Source organism: Balaenoptera borealis (genome assembly GCF_965194805.1).
Source record: "Balaenoptera borealis genome assembly, chromosome: 11".
NCBI lineage: Eukaryota > Metazoa > Chordata > Mammalia > Artiodactyla > Balaenopteridae > Balaenoptera > Balaenoptera borealis.
Window position 1 is genome coordinate 26,573,159 of NC_138868.1, and position 15,475 is coordinate 26,588,633.

At 35.8% G+C, this 15,475-nt stretch overlaps 1 protein-coding gene across 2 annotated transcripts in view; it reads left to right on the forward strand.

Moving 5' to 3' along the window:
- The first annotated feature begins 2,488 nt into the window (after nt 1-2,488).
- The window catches only part of CCDC73 (coiled-coil domain containing 73), a 106,423-nt gene continuing 93,436 nt past the window's right edge, over nt 2,489-15,475 (forward strand). For both annotated transcript variants that reach the window (XM_082343695.1, XM_082343694.1), the window contains exon 1: nt 2,489-4,497. In XM_082343695.1, the coding sequence (XP_082199821.1) occupies nt 4,360-4,497 (138 nt within the window). In that variant the 5' untranslated portion in view covers nt 2,489-4,359. The remainder of the gene's footprint in view (nt 4,498-15,475) is intronic.

Below are 15,475 nucleotides of genomic sequence, written 5' to 3' on the forward strand. Positions count from 1 at the left end.
GACACTTATCACTAAAAAATGAAAACATGTGTTCATGTTAGAAACTTGTACATGAATGATCATAGCAGCTTTATTCATAAGAGCCAAAAACAGAACAACTCAGATGTCTTTCAATGAGTGCATAGTTAAACAAACCATAGTATGTCCACACCATGGAATGTTGCTCAGCAATAGAAAGGAATGAACTATTGATACACACAACAGCTTGGACAAATCTCAAAGTAATTATTATGAGTGAAAAGAATCCAATCTCAATGGGTTGCATGATATATGATTCCAATTTGTAATATTCTTGAAATAACAAAATTAGAGAGAGAGAGAAAAGATCAGTGTAGTGAGTATGGAGACAAAGAACCTGCATGAGGGAGCCTGTGTTAATGGTACAGTTCTGTATCTTGATTGTAGTGGTATAGCTATACAAATAATAAACTTGCACAGAATTATAAACACACAAAGACACATTACACAAACTACTGTATGTATAATTGGTAGGATCATTATAAGCTCTGTGAGTTGTACCAATGTCAAATACACAGTTTTATATTGTACTATTATTATATAAGATGTTAACATAAGGAGAGGCTGAGTGAATGGTGCATAGGACTCCTTGTACATTTCTTTGCAACCACCTGTGAATCAATTATTAAAATGAAAAGTTAAAAAGAAGAGCTTCTTGCAGCCTGATTCATACATTTTCTGGGTTGAGAAAGACATTGAAATGCCTTGGTTTTTAGTAAAAGGCAGTTATCCCAGTCCTTCTTTTTTAAGTTTCTTGGGTTTAAGGATTGCATCGCTGTTAATTAGTATTCACACCACCCTTACAAAATGCTTTATATAAAAGCAAAGTTTAGGAAGCACAGTATCCATTTCAGCCGTGGTATGAAGGGATTAGTGATGGGTCAAGCCTTGTCTGTAATATTAGGAACCCAGCCTTTGGGTGTTAAAGGGCAGAAAATTTGGTCTCAGGGGTACTAAGGTAACAGAAAAAGCCTCAGCCACAGAGAAATAGAATAGGATCATTGTTGCTGTTTTGTGTATGAAGATCAGAATAGCAGTGATGACAAAACTGTTATACAGCGTTAAACCTGGAGGGTTATGGGATACAGGGTGTTATATTTTTATGGTAACTGTGCTTCTACTTGAAAAACCTAAGTACGTTTTTTTTAGTTAAAACTAAGAATGGGCAGTCCACGTGGAGGCAGAGAATTTCGACACAGTTTTAGGTTCTGTGGTTTGGAGACAAAAGAGGAGCAAGTTTGGAGTGGGAATGGAGACAGTAGCATGAGCTCAAATGGGCAGCCAGGGCAGGAGTCCTCTCGAGACCATCCTGTCAGAGGGAAGGCTTGTGAGGCTTTGGGAAATAGGCCAAGGAGAATGGGGTAAAGTAGTAGTGTTTCTCTTCACTTATAGATTTTTATCCTGTAGGCAATAAGGGGCTAATCCAGATTGAGTAGAGAAATGAGACAAATGTGCTGTAGGAATTTCAATCAGCAGTATTTTATAGGAGAAATTAGAGTGGATGGAGAGTACCTATATGGCTGAAAACCAGTTTATTTTGTTTTAATTTTATTTTTTGGCTGTGTGGCATGTGGGATCTTGGTTCCCCGACCAGGGATTGAACCTGGGCCCCCTGCATTGGAAGGTGGAATCTTGGCCACTGGACTGCCAGGGAAGTCCCCCAAAACCAGTTTTATTCAACAAAAAGTGTTGTATTGGGTTGGCCAAAAAGTACCGTAGCATCGTACAGACAACCCAAACGAACTTTTTGGCCAATCCAATAATTCAGCAAAGTGGTGAGGGTCCTGACTCATACGGGAGTATAAGATAGAGACATGTATTTATGAAAATGATTCTGTACTCTAGTAAATCTTTTTCAGCGTGGACTAATTTGTATCTCTTCATAGTCATGCTCTGCACGATCTGTATATAGTGCATCAGACTTAGAGGTGTGACCTTAAATTTAAATTTTGTTTAAAAAACCAGGAGGTCAATAAAATTTAAACTGCTTAACAACTATGTATACAAAAAAAAAAAAGATAGAGACATGTAAGAGGACTAACACAACTGAATCTGTAAAAAAAGGGCTGGAGTTTGAACTTGAGTACACAGAAAAAAATGGTAACATCCATGGAAAAGAGTTAACTTGGGAAGAGAAGTTGTTTTGCTTTGCTGTGTGGGTTATGGTGGGAGGGGCATAAAATGGTGAGATTGAGGCACTGGACTAGCAGCCCTCCCACAGCTGGTTGAAGCTTGAGTTTGGACCATCCTATGACTGGCAGGCCACAGCTGACAGGAGTGGGGAGGGAGGGAGGGCCCAAAGGAGAGCTTTGGGAAATGATTACCTCTGGGGTGCAAAGAATGAAGCAAAGCAGGTTAAGTGAAAAATGGGATGTATAAGGGCCACAGCAAAGTTTAAATAAGTTCCAGTCTTAGTCCCAAAACCTTTAGACTCGACATATTTATGCCTACCACTTCCATTTAAAAGTTGGGGTATTGTCACATCTTAACACTGGACTGTTGTCATGACAATTAATTCGATTAATTAATTAATGCTCAGTAATTTGGAAGGGGTTTTTAAAAATACGGTGACTTTACAATATGAGCAGAGTTGTTTGGCTTTGGTATGTTTAGTCCCTGCTTATAAAAGATGGCAAGAGAGACTGTTCTGGACCACTGTGCTTAGAGACCCCTCATGCATAAGAAAGAAGCACTGTGTAAGCTCCATAATGAATGGGACCATTCCAGATGTGTGTGAGCCCTAGATCACGATGTCTAACATTGTAAAATACATAAACTAAAACACCGGCAGCTTTACCTTTAGCCTTCTCAAAGTCTTATCTGCTTCTGAATTCCCATGTCACTTCCCATGAGAGCATGTATGAATCTTTTTCTATTTTGGGTAATAACATTGGTTATAAATTTACTCCCTCTCCCCCTTCTTAATACTGTAGTTTAGTAGTTTTTAGCACTTTCTCCTTTGGCCATGTCTGAAAGAAAGTCTGGGGAATTCCCTGGTGGTCCAGTGGTTGGGACTCCTTGCTTTCACTGTCGAGGGCCCGGGTTCGATCCCTGATCAGGGAACTAAGATCCTGCAAGCTGCACGGTGCAGCTGGAAAAAAAAAAAGTCTGACTGAGTCATCCTGTGAAGAAGATAATGGGAACTTCAGTTTACTCCAGGTTACACAGTCAAGATTTTAATTTCCAGGCTGAAGTCTCTCTTCTATAAATTGTCTGTTATTATTTTTGCCAATGATACTTTTTGCTGCCAAGAACTATAGAATGATATAGAATAGTCTCATGAAAAACAGGTCAATTTCTTGAAAGATGTGTTTTTGATTTATTTTTTCCTTTTGGTTTTTAAGCAATTTGGATTATTTAATGTATGAATCACTTCTTCCCTCAGGTAACTGTGAGAGATAAAAAACCAACTTCCCCTACAAAGTAACAGAGATTCGAGGCAGATGTTATAAAGTTTAGGAAATACCCAGCAGCTCTAGAGGTTGGTATCTATCCTGTGTCCAGTTCGTCTTATCGTTTGCTTTTTGGACTTTATTTGTTTGGGGTTTCCTACTTGGTGCCTGGTCTGCCCTTCAAAGCTAACACTGCTTATGGGCAATGACAAACGGCCGAGTTCTACCCAGGTAACAGACATACCTTGTAAAGAAGGCCCTACCTTACAAGATTAGAGCCAAAGCCTTTCAATTCTGTGGAATGTTATTTTTAAGCTGGCTTTCACACTTAACTCCCAATCTGTTAATGGTAGTATATAGTGGGTTAAAATGGGATTTTGTAAGTGATCCTGGCAGTTTCACTCTTAGTGTCCCAGCTTAGAGCTGGGTGCTGGAAACTTAGCATCTCCCTTAAGGGGCACTAGCTCGACAGGCTTCGCTACACAGAGTCTTGGCATTGGGTAACCCTGCCTCACCTCAACCCCTGGTCCTGGAGCAGTGGCTTGATGGCCCCTTAAAGGCCATTTCTGCCCTGCAGTGGTCATAAAGGGAAGACTGATAACTAAGCTCAGGCAAAATGTCAAGACCTTTGGCTTTATCCTAAAAATGGAAACTAAAGATATTGGTAATGATTCTCTGTGTAACATCTTGAGTCTGTTACACAACCAATTTAAGGAAATGTATTCCATTGTTATTTCATAGGAAATAAATTGCTGAGTTCCAGCTTCAAGGAAGAGCTAAATATTACATCATATGATATCTCTCTTGATTGAACTATTAAAGCATTGTATCAAAAAACAAGAAAATGTGACATTGTAAAGCCTTTGGAAATATAAGTTGTAAAACAGCAGATAAATTGAATTGCAAAAGAAAACAAAACCTTTTTATATTACAGGAAATAAACGTTAACATGGAGAATGATCTTAAGACTGAGTCAGCATCATCTGTCTTCACTCTTCAAAGTTCTTCAGAGACATTGTTATCTATTCAGCTGTTAGATTTCAAAACAAGTTTACTGGAAGCATTAGAAGAATTACGTATGAGAAGGGTAAGTTTCTTTTTAAAATGCTTTTTTAAATCAGAGAACTTGATTTTGTCCAATTTTTTGTCTTAAGGGGGAAAAAAAGAGACAATGAAATAACCTCTTACTTAGAAAGAAGAAATACAGCCCAGATAATGGAGTAAAAGAGAAAAGGTCAGATTTAGTCAACATCAGGAGATGGAAAAGAAGAAGTTATAAACTAAAGTGAAAAATAAAACAGAGATTTGGTGAGTCAGCTAGTGCTGAGTGCCTTGGAATGCATAGATAGCATTACAGTTGGATACTATGGCTGATAAAAAAAAGAACTGCTCTTTCAGGAGGTTATAATTTTGTTACGGCTGTAAGATGGGTGCCAGTGAAATGATTAAATATGAAACAAGTAACATGATTAAGTGACAGAATAAGTGTATGTAGTAAGTATTCTGAGTTCAAATAATAAAATATCCTTATTTTTGGAAGTGATAACCTTGAGATTTTTAGAAAGGAGATATCTAGTATAAAATTGTAAAAGATGTTTGGTTTTAGCAGGAGATCTATATTGGACAAAAACCCTTAAAAGCATTTCATTTCTGAGATTCTATGGGTCTGAATTTGCAGAGTATGTTGTCAGCTCTCTATTAGATAGGTTGGAGTTGGTAAGATTCTGAAAAGAAGAAAATAAACTCTAAAACACTGTAATAATGATCTAGGGATGTGGTCACTAGGACTTATGTGTAGCTGAAGATAGAACAAAAGAGACAGAAAGGAGAATCAAAAGAATTTGCTGACTTCCTGAAAATAAGGTATAAGTGAGAGAAAAAGAGATCTGAAACAACATTTTATTATAAGAACCCTGTTCTAGGATTTAAAAATATTGAGATTTGTTGTCATAATAAGAAAATTTAATTACCACAATGTTCATCGTGTATAAAGCTACTTACTATCAGTATCACAAAATTCTATTAAACAAAGAAGAAATCCCGCTAAAAAAAGGTATCTTAGATAAGCATTGAAAATAACTACTATTATAAAATTAGCTTAAGATGTTATCTTTTCTAAGTAAAGCAAGTTTAGGTAACTATGTAAAGCTTTATATTCTGTTTTATTATGTTTTAAACATTATATTTTTGTCTGTTTATATTTCTTGCTTGAAAAATAAGCTTCCCTTAAAAATCTTCTGGAAAATTTCAGGGTAACAATAGGAACAGTGTTTTTTAGTAATCAAATGCAGGAATGTATACTACGTTTTCTTAATATTTATTTATTTATTTTAGTTTTATTTTTGGCTGCATCGGGTCTTAGTTGCAGCATGAGGGATCTTTGTCGTGGCATGCGGGATCTTTCGTTGTGGTGCATGGGCTCTTTGTTGCGGCGCTTGGACTTCTCCCTAGTTGTGGTGCACGGGCTCCAGAGTGCATGCGCTCTGTAGTTGTGGCACGCAGGGCTCTCTAGTTGTGGCTCGCGTGCTTAGTAGTTGCAGTGGATGGGCTTAGTTGCACTGTGGCATGTGGGATCTTAGTTCCCCAACCACGGATCAAACCCACGTCCCCTGTACTGGAAGGTGGATTCTTAACCACCGGACCACCAGGGAAGTCCCGAATGTATACTACTTTTAATAACATTCCCCACTGAAAGGAGAACTTTATTCTTAAAAAGGGGGAAATTCCTCCTTTCATTGGAAAATGACAGTTATGATTTTCACATTTACCATAATGGCAACACTTTATCCATATTGCTGGATTTTATTTTTCATCCATATTTTAATAGGAAAATTTCAAAAATGCATAACAGTTGAAAGAATTTCACAGTGAACACCCATATACCCACTAAGATAGGCAGAATAATGGCCACCCCAATGATGTCCACATTCTAACTCTCAAAACCTGTAAATATGTTACCTAACATGGCAAAAGGGACAGATGTGATAAAGTTACATATTTTGAGATGGAGGGATTATGCTGAATTATTCAGATGGGCCTAATTTGTTCACAAGGGTTCTTATAAGAGGAAAGCAGAATAATCAGAATCAGAGCAAAAGATGTGATGACAGAAGTAGAGGATGTGGTCAAAGAGAGATTTGAAGATGTTATACTGCTGGCTTTGAAGATGGAGGGTAGAAGCCACAAGTCAAAGTGTGCAGGTGGAAGCTGGAAGAGGCAAGGAGTTCCCCCATAGAGACTTCATGAAGGTGTACAGCTCAGCCAACACCTTGATTTTAGCTCAGTACGAACATTTTAGATTTCTTTCTTTTTTAATTTATTTTTTTATTGAAGTATAGTTGATTTACAATGTGTGTTAGGTTCAGGTGTACAGCAAAGTGATTCAGTTATAGGTGTGTGTATGTATATATATATATATGTGTATGTGTGTGAGTATATATATATATGTGTGTGTATATATATATATATATATATATATATATATATATATATATATTCTTTTTCAGATTCTTTTCCCACATAGGTTATTACAAAATATTGAGTATAGTTCCCTGTGGTATACAGTAGGTCCTTGTTGGTTACCTATTTTATATACAGTAGTGTGTATATGTTACTCCCAAATTCCTAATTTATCCCTCCCCACTACCTTTCCCCTTTGGTAGCCATAAATTTGTTTTCTATGTCTGTGAGTCTGTTTCTGTTTTGTAAGTATGATTTTTTAAGATTCCACATATAAGTGATATCATCTGATATTTGTCTTTCTCTGACTTACTTCACTTAGTATGATAATCTCTAGGTCCATCCATGTTGCTGCAAATGGCATTATTTCATTCTTTTTATGGCTGAGTAATATTCCATTGTGTGTATATCTATATGTTGATATCTATATCACATCTTCTTTATCCATTCATCTGTTGATGGACATTTAAGTTGCTTCCATGTCTTGGCCATTGTAAATAGTGCAGCAATGAACACTGAGGTGCATTTATCTTTCTGAATTATGGCTTTCTCCGGATATATGCCCAGGAGTGGGATTGCAGAATCATAGGGTAGCTCTATTTTTAGTTTTTTAAGGAACCTCCGTACTGTTCTCCATAGTGGCTGTAATAATTTATAGTCCTACCAACAGTGTAGGAGGATTTCCTTTTCTCCACACCCTCTCCAGCATTTATTATTTGTAGAATTTTTGATGATGGCTATTCTGACTGGTGTGAGGTGATACCTCATTGTAGTTTTTGATTTGCATTTCTCTAATAATTAGGGATGTTGAACATCTTTTCATGTGCCTTTTGGCCATCTGTATGTCTTCTCTGGAGAAATGTCTATTTAGATCTTCTACCCAGTTTTTTGATCGGGTTTTTTTTTTTTTTATATTGAGCTGTATGAGCTGTTTATATTTTGGAGATTAATCCCTTATCAGTTGCATCATTTGCAAATATTTTCTTCCCTTCTGTAGCTTGTCTTTTGTTTTGTTTATGGATTTTTTTGTTGTGCAAAAGCTTTTAAGTTTAATTAGATCCCATTTGTTTATTTTTGTTTTTATTTCCTTTACTCTAGGAGACGGATCCAAAAAGATGTTGCTGCAATTTATGTCAAAGACTGTCCTGCCTATGTTTTCCTCTAGAAGTTTTCTAGTACCTGGTTTTACATTTAGGTATTTAATCGATTTTGAGTTTATTTTTGTATATGGTGTTAGGGAGTGTTCTAATTTCATTCTTTTATATGTAGCTGTCCAGTTTTCCCAGCACCACTTATTGAAGTGACTGTCTTTTTTCCATTGTATATTCTTCCTCCTTTTTTGTAGGTAAATTTACCATAGGTGCATGGGTTTACTTCTGGTCTTTCTATCCTGTTCCATTGATCTATATTTCTGGTTTTGTGCCAGTACCATACTGTTTTGATGACTATAGCTTTATAGTATAGTCTGAAGTCAGGGAGCCTATTTCCTCCAGCTCTGCTTTTCTTTCTCAAGATTGCTTTGGCTATTTGGGGTCTTTTGTGTTTCCATACAAATTTAAAATTTTTTTGTTCTAGTTCTGTGAAAAATGTCGTTGGTAATTTGATAGGGATTGCATTGAATCTGTAGATTGCCTTGTGTAGTAAAGTCATTTTGACAATATCGATTCTTCCAATCAAAGAACATGGTATATCTTCCCATTTGTGTCATCTTTGATTTCTTTCATCAGTGTCTTATAGTTTTCGGAGTACAGGTTTTTTGTCTCCTTGGGTTGGTTTTTTCCTAGGTATTTTATACTTTTAAAAAAATTTATTTTATTTTATTTATTTGGCTGCATTGGGTCTTAGTTGCAGCATGTGGGATCCTCATTGCAGCATGCGGGATCTTTTGTTGCGGCGCACAGGCTCTTTGTTGCGGTGCATGGTCTTCTCTTTAGTTGTGGCACGTGGGCTTAGTAGTTGTAGCACATGGACTCTCTAGTTGTGGCGCGTGGGCTCTAGAGCACGCATGCTCAGTAGTTGTGGCATGCAGGCTTATTTGCCTGCAGCATGTGGGATCTTAGTTCACAAACCAGGGATCAAACCCATATCCCTTGCATTGGAAGGTGGATTCTTAACCACTGGACCACCAAGGAAGTCCCTGTATTTTATTCTTTTTGATGCTATGGTAAATGGGATTGTTTCCTCAATTTCCCTTTCTAACCTTTTGTTGTTAGTGTATAGAAATGCAGCAGATTTCTGTGTATTAATTTTGTACCCTGCAACTTTACCAAATTCATTGATTAGCTCTAGTAGTTTTCTGGTAGTGTCTTTAGGATTTTCTACGTATAGTATCATGTCATCTGCGAACAGTGGCAGTTTTACTTCTTTTTTCCAATTTGGATCCCTTTTATTTCTTTTTCTTCTTTGATTGCTGTGGCTAGTACTTCCAAAACTATGTTGAATAAAAGTGGTGAGAGTGAACATCCTTGTCTTGTTACTGATCTTAGAGGAAATGCTTTCAACTTTTCACCATTGAGTATGATGTTAGCTGTGGGTTTGTCATATATAGCCTTTATTATGTTTAGGTAGATTCCCTCTATGCCCACTTTCTGGAGAGTTTTTAATCTTAAATGGATGTTGAATTTTGTCAAAAGCTTTTTCTGCATCTATTGAGATAATCATAAGGTTTTTGTTCTTCAATTTGTTAATGTGGTGTATCACACTGATTGATTTGTGGATATTGAAAAATCCTTGCATCCCTGGGATAAATCCCACTTGATCATGGTGTATGATCCTTTTAATGTACTGTTGGCTTCGATTTGCTAGTATTTTGTTGAGGAGTTTTGCATCTATGTTCATCAGTGATATTGGCCTGTAATTTTCTTTTTTGTGTGGTATCTTTGTCTGATTTTGATATCAGGGTGATGGTGGCCTCATAGAATGAGTTTGGAAATGTTCCTTCCTCTGCAATTTTTTGGAATAGTTTCAGAAGGATAGGTGTTAACTCTTGTATAAATGTTTGGTAGAATTTGCCTGTGAGGCCATCTGGTTCTGGACTTTTGTTTGTTGGGAGTTTTTATATTACTGATTCAATTTCATTACTGGTAATTGGTCTGTTCATATTTTCTATTTCTTCCTGGTTCAGTCTTGGGAGATTGTACCTTTCCAAGAATTTGTCCATTTCTTCTAGGTTGTCCATTTTATTGGCATAGAGTTGCTTGTAGTAGTCTCTTATAACGCTTTGTATTTCTGCAGTGTCCATTGTAGCTTAACCTTTTTCGTTTCTAATGTTATTGATTTGAGTCCTCTCCCTCTTTTTCTTGATGAGTCTGGCTAATGGTTTATCAATTTTGTTTATCTTCTCAAAGAACCAGCTTTTAGTTTTATTGATCTTTGCTATTGTTTTCTTTGTTTCTATTTCATTTATTTCTGCTGTGATCTTTATGATTTCTTTCCTTCTGCTAACTTTGGGTTTTGTTTGTTCTTCTTTCTCTAATTCCTTTAGGTGTAAGGTTAGATTGTTTATTTGAGACTTTTCTTATTTCTTTATAGCTATAAACTTCCCTCTTAGAACTGCTTTTGCTGCATCCTATAGGTTTTGGATCGTCGTGTTTTCATTGTCATTTGTCTCTAGGTATTTTTTGATTTCCTCTTTGATTTCTTCAGTTATCTCTTGGTTATTTAGTAACGTATTGTTTAGCCTCAATGTGTTTGTGTTTTTTATGTTTTTCTCCCTGTAATTGATTTCTAATCTCATAGCGTTGTCAGAAGATGATTGATATGATTTCAATTTTCTTAAATTTACTGAGGCTTGATTTGTGACCCAAGATGTGATCTATCCTGGAGAATGTTCCATGCGCACTTGAGAAGAAAGTGTAATCTGCTGTTTTTGGATGGAATGTCCTATAAATATCAATTAAATCTATCTGGTCTATTGTGTCACTTAAAGCTTGTGTTTCCTTATTAATTTTCTGTTTGGATGATCTGTCCATTGGTGTAAGCGAGGTGTTAAAATCCCCCACTATTATTGTGTTACTGTCGATTTCCTCTTTTAGAGCTGTTAGCAGTTGCCTTATGTATCGAGGTGCTCCTATGTTGGGTGCATATATATTTATAATTGTTATATCTTCTTCTTGGATTGATCCCTTGATCATTATGTAGTGTCTTTCCTTGTCTCTTGTAACATTTTTTATTTTAAAGTCTATTTTATCTGATATGAGTATTGCTACTCCAGCTTTCTTTTGATTTCCATTTGCATGGAATATCTTTTTCCATCCCCTCACTTTCAGTCTGTATGTGTGCCTAGGTCTGAAGTGGGTCTCTTGTAGACAGCATATATATGGGTCTTGTTTTTGTATCCATTCAGCAAGCCTGTGTCTTTTGGTTGGAGCATTTAATCCATTCACGTTTAAGGTAATCATCGATATGTATGTTCCTATGACCATTTTCTTAATTGTTTTGGGTTTGTTTTTGTAGGTCCTTTTCTTCTCTTGTGTTTCCCACTTAGAGGAGTTCCTTTAGCATTTGTTGTAGAGCTGGTTTGGTGGTGCTGAATTCTCTTAGCTTTTGCTTGTCTGTAAAGCTTTTGATCTCTCCATCGAATCTGAATGAGATCCTTGCCGGGTAGAGTAACCTTGGTTGTAGGTTCTTCCCTGTCATCACTTTAAGTATATCATGCCTGTCCCTTGTGGCTTGTAGAGTTTCTGCTGAGAAATCAGCTGTTATCCTAATGGAGTTCCCGTATGTTATTTGTCGTTTTTCCCTTGCTGCTTTCAATAATTTTCATTGTCTTTAATTTCTGCCAATTTGATTACTATGTGTCTCAGGGTGTTTCTCCATGGGTTTATCCTGTATGGGACTCTCTGCGCTTCCTGGACTTGGGTGGCTATTTCCTTTCCCATGTTAGGGAAGTTTTTGGCTGTAATCTTCAAATATTTTCTCGGGTTCTTTCTCTCTTCTCCTTTTGGGACCCCTATAATGCAAATTTTGTTGTGTTTAATGTTGTCCCAGAGGTCTTTTAGGCTGTCTTCATTTCTTTTCATTCTTTTTTCTTTATTCTGTTCTGCAGCAGTGAATTCCACCATTCTGTCTTCCAGGTCACTTATCCGTTATTTTTTTTTTTTTAATAAGTTTATTTATTTTATTTTTGGTTGCATTTGGTCTTCGTTGCTGCATGCGGGCTTTCTCTAGTTGCGGTGAGCAAGGGCTACTCTTCGTTGCAGTGTGCAGGCTTCTCATTGTGGTGGCTTCTCTTGTTGTGGAGCACGGGCCCTAGGCACACGGGCTCAGTAGTTGTGTCGCACGGGCTCTGTTGCTCCATGGCATGTGGGGTCTTCCCAGACCAGGGCATGAACCTGTGTCCCCTGCATTGGCAGGCGGATTCTTAACCACTGCACCACCAGGGAAGTCCCCACTTATCCATTTTTCTGCCTCAGTTATTCTGCTATTGATTCCATCTAGTATAATTTTCATTTTAGTTATTGTATTGTTCATCTCTGTTTGTTTGTTCTTTAATTCGTATAGGTCTTTGTTAAACATTTCTTGCATCTTCTCGATCTTTGCTTCCATTCTTTTTCCGAGGTCCTGGATCATCTTCCCTATCATCATTCTGAATTCTTTTTCTGGAAGGTTGCCTATCTCCACTTCATTTAGTTGTTTTTCTGGGGTTTTATCGTGTTCCTTCATCTGGTACATAGCCCTCTGCCTTTCATCTTGTCTCCCTTTCTGTGAATGTGGTTTTTGTTCCACAGGCTGCAGGATTGTACTTCTTTTTGCTTCTGCTGTCTGCCCTCTGGTGGATGAAGCTATCTAAGAGGCTTGTGCAAGTTTCCTGATGGGAGCGACTGGTGGTGGGTAGAGCTGGCTGTTTTTCGGGAAAAATCTTTAATTCCATTTAATAAATGTAGGAGGAAGCAGAGAAATAGAAACCACCCTTAGAACATCACAGTAATAATTCCTGCAGGGAAGATCCACTGATGAATGCTAAAATTAGTGGATGAAACTTTAAGGAGAAACAGAATAGTTGCATAGTCACACAATATCTTTCCCAAATTATTTAGTAAGTTACTGTGGTGGTTTTATACATGTTTACATATTGTTTGATACTCCTCCCTCTAGGAAGTAGAGCTTAATTTCCCTTGCCTTGATTGTGGACTAAGCTCTAACAGATAGAAAATATAAGGGAAAAATAGTTAAGTTTACTGTGGAGAAACCTGCCAGATACCACCTTAACTAAGTGATTAATGTTAAGATCCCCAGAAAGAATTTGTGTGGTATCAATAATTCATGTGAATATCAAGTACTCATGATATGATGTGATGAGAAGGGAACTTTACCTCTGTGGTATTCTTCCCCGAAACCTAGTGTAATCATGAGAAAATATCAGACAAACCCCATATGTGGAATATTCTGCAAGATAGCTCAACAATGCTTGTCAAAAATATTAAGGTCATGAAAAACAAGAAGGCTGAGCAACTCTCACAGATTGGAGGAGTCTAAGGAGACATGATTAAATGTAACATGGTATCCCATATTGTATTCTGGAACAGATATTGGTGGAAAAACTAGTGAAATATATAAACTTTGTAGTCTAATCAATAATATTGTTACAATGTTACTTTCTTAACTTTGATAAGTGTATCCTACTTATGTAAGATTTTAACATTAGGGAATCTGGGTAAAGGGTATACAAGAACTCTACTATCTTTACACAAGTCTTCTGTAAATCTAAAATTATTTCAAAATAAAAAGTTTGTAAAAAGAAATTAGGACTTTGAAACAGTGAAAATTCAAGAAATACTATAGTACAAATTAATGTGATTCTTTTTTTATTTTTGAGAGATATTAAACAAGCAAAACTATATTTGGTCATTCACTTAATGTTTCCTGAGCACTTACTGTGACAGGTTTTAGAGATTATAATACCATGTAATAATAAAGGACTGCAGAATATACTGTGAGAGTGTGGCTAAGGAAATGCCTAACTTAACTAAGGGGAGTGAGGGAAGCTTCATGGAAGAAGTAACTCATGCAGAGATATTATGAATGAGTAGGAATTTTGGATCAGTCTTTCTAAGGGTTTATCAATTATGTTAGTCTTTTCAAGGAATTAAATTTTGACTTTGATGATTCTCTTGCATATTTGTTTTATGTTTTATTACTATCTGCTCTTATCTTTATTATTTCCTTACTTTAATTTGTTGTTTTTCTGTCTTGAACTTTTGAAGATGGTATTTAGTTGATTAATTTTAACCTTTTTTTCTTTTCTAATATACAGTATTTAAGGCTCTAAACTTTTCTCTTAGCATGCCTTTAGCTGGATTCTACAAATTTATGTAGACTTTATCTTCATTAATCATTCAGTTCAGATTACTTTCTAATTTTCATTGTAATTTATTCTTTGACCCATGCGTTATTTAGACGTGTACTACTTCATTTATAAATATTTGGGAGTTTTATTTTACTTTTTATTAACTTTTAAAAATTGATTTTTAGCATAATTTTACTATGTCAGATTATAAGCTCTATATAATTTCAATCACTTAATATTTTTGGAGCTTCTCTTTCTAGCCAAGCATATAATCAAGTTTGGTAAATATTCCAACATAGATGAACTTGAAAATAATATGTATTTCTTGGGTACAGTATACTATGACTGTGAATTTGGTCAACTTTGTCAGTCTTGTTCAAATCTTCTGTATAATTATTGATTTTTTGTCTATATTTTCCTACTTTTTCTTTTTCTGTCCATGTTTCAGTCTGGTTATTTTTTTTTTCTTTCAGTTAATGAATTTTCTCTTCAGTTTACCTAATCTGATGATTAAGTCAATCTATTGAGTTCTTAATTTCACTTCTTAAATTTTCAGTCCTAATATTTTCATTTGGTTCTACTTTTATAACTTTCATTCCTCTGCTGAAATTGATTTTGTCATATAATTTCTTGAGCATATTAGTTTCATCTATTTCAAGTCTGTGTTTATAAACGCCAATATCTGGACCCCTTGTAGATCCATTTCTATTGTCTCTTTTTTTCTCTTCATTTTTGGCCTTTTGACCTTTTGGCGGGGCGCAGCTAAAACAAAACAAAACAAAAAAACCCACAATGATTTGCTAGGGAAATTGTGAAGGAAACTGGGTAATTAATGGTATAATATGTGGTAAATAACATTAAGCAGCATTTTAATGCCCCCTAAAATTAGTTATGCTATGAGTGAAATCATACCCCTTTGTAATTATAATGGTTTGTAAAATCTGTATCCTTATACTACATGGAAAACTGATAAAATGAGTGTTCTCCACATTGCTGAAAGATAATATTATAATATGCTTCTACTATATTAGGATTTTGATTTAACTTCATGCTTTTTATTAAAAATTATTATTTACATTTTATTTGAACTTTTCATTTTTATTCATTCTTCAAGCAGCTTTCAAAAGTTATTAATAAAAATTCTTATTAAATTGTCAATGAGAAAATATATATTAAATTTGGTAAGAAAATCCCATCTGTAACTTCAATAAAGTATACAAGATAGAACCTTGAAAGTGTTTATTTTTTATTAGCTGCCTTAGGACTACAAGGATTTAAGTGTTTTTATAAAAACAATAAAAGAGGAGTAATTTGATGG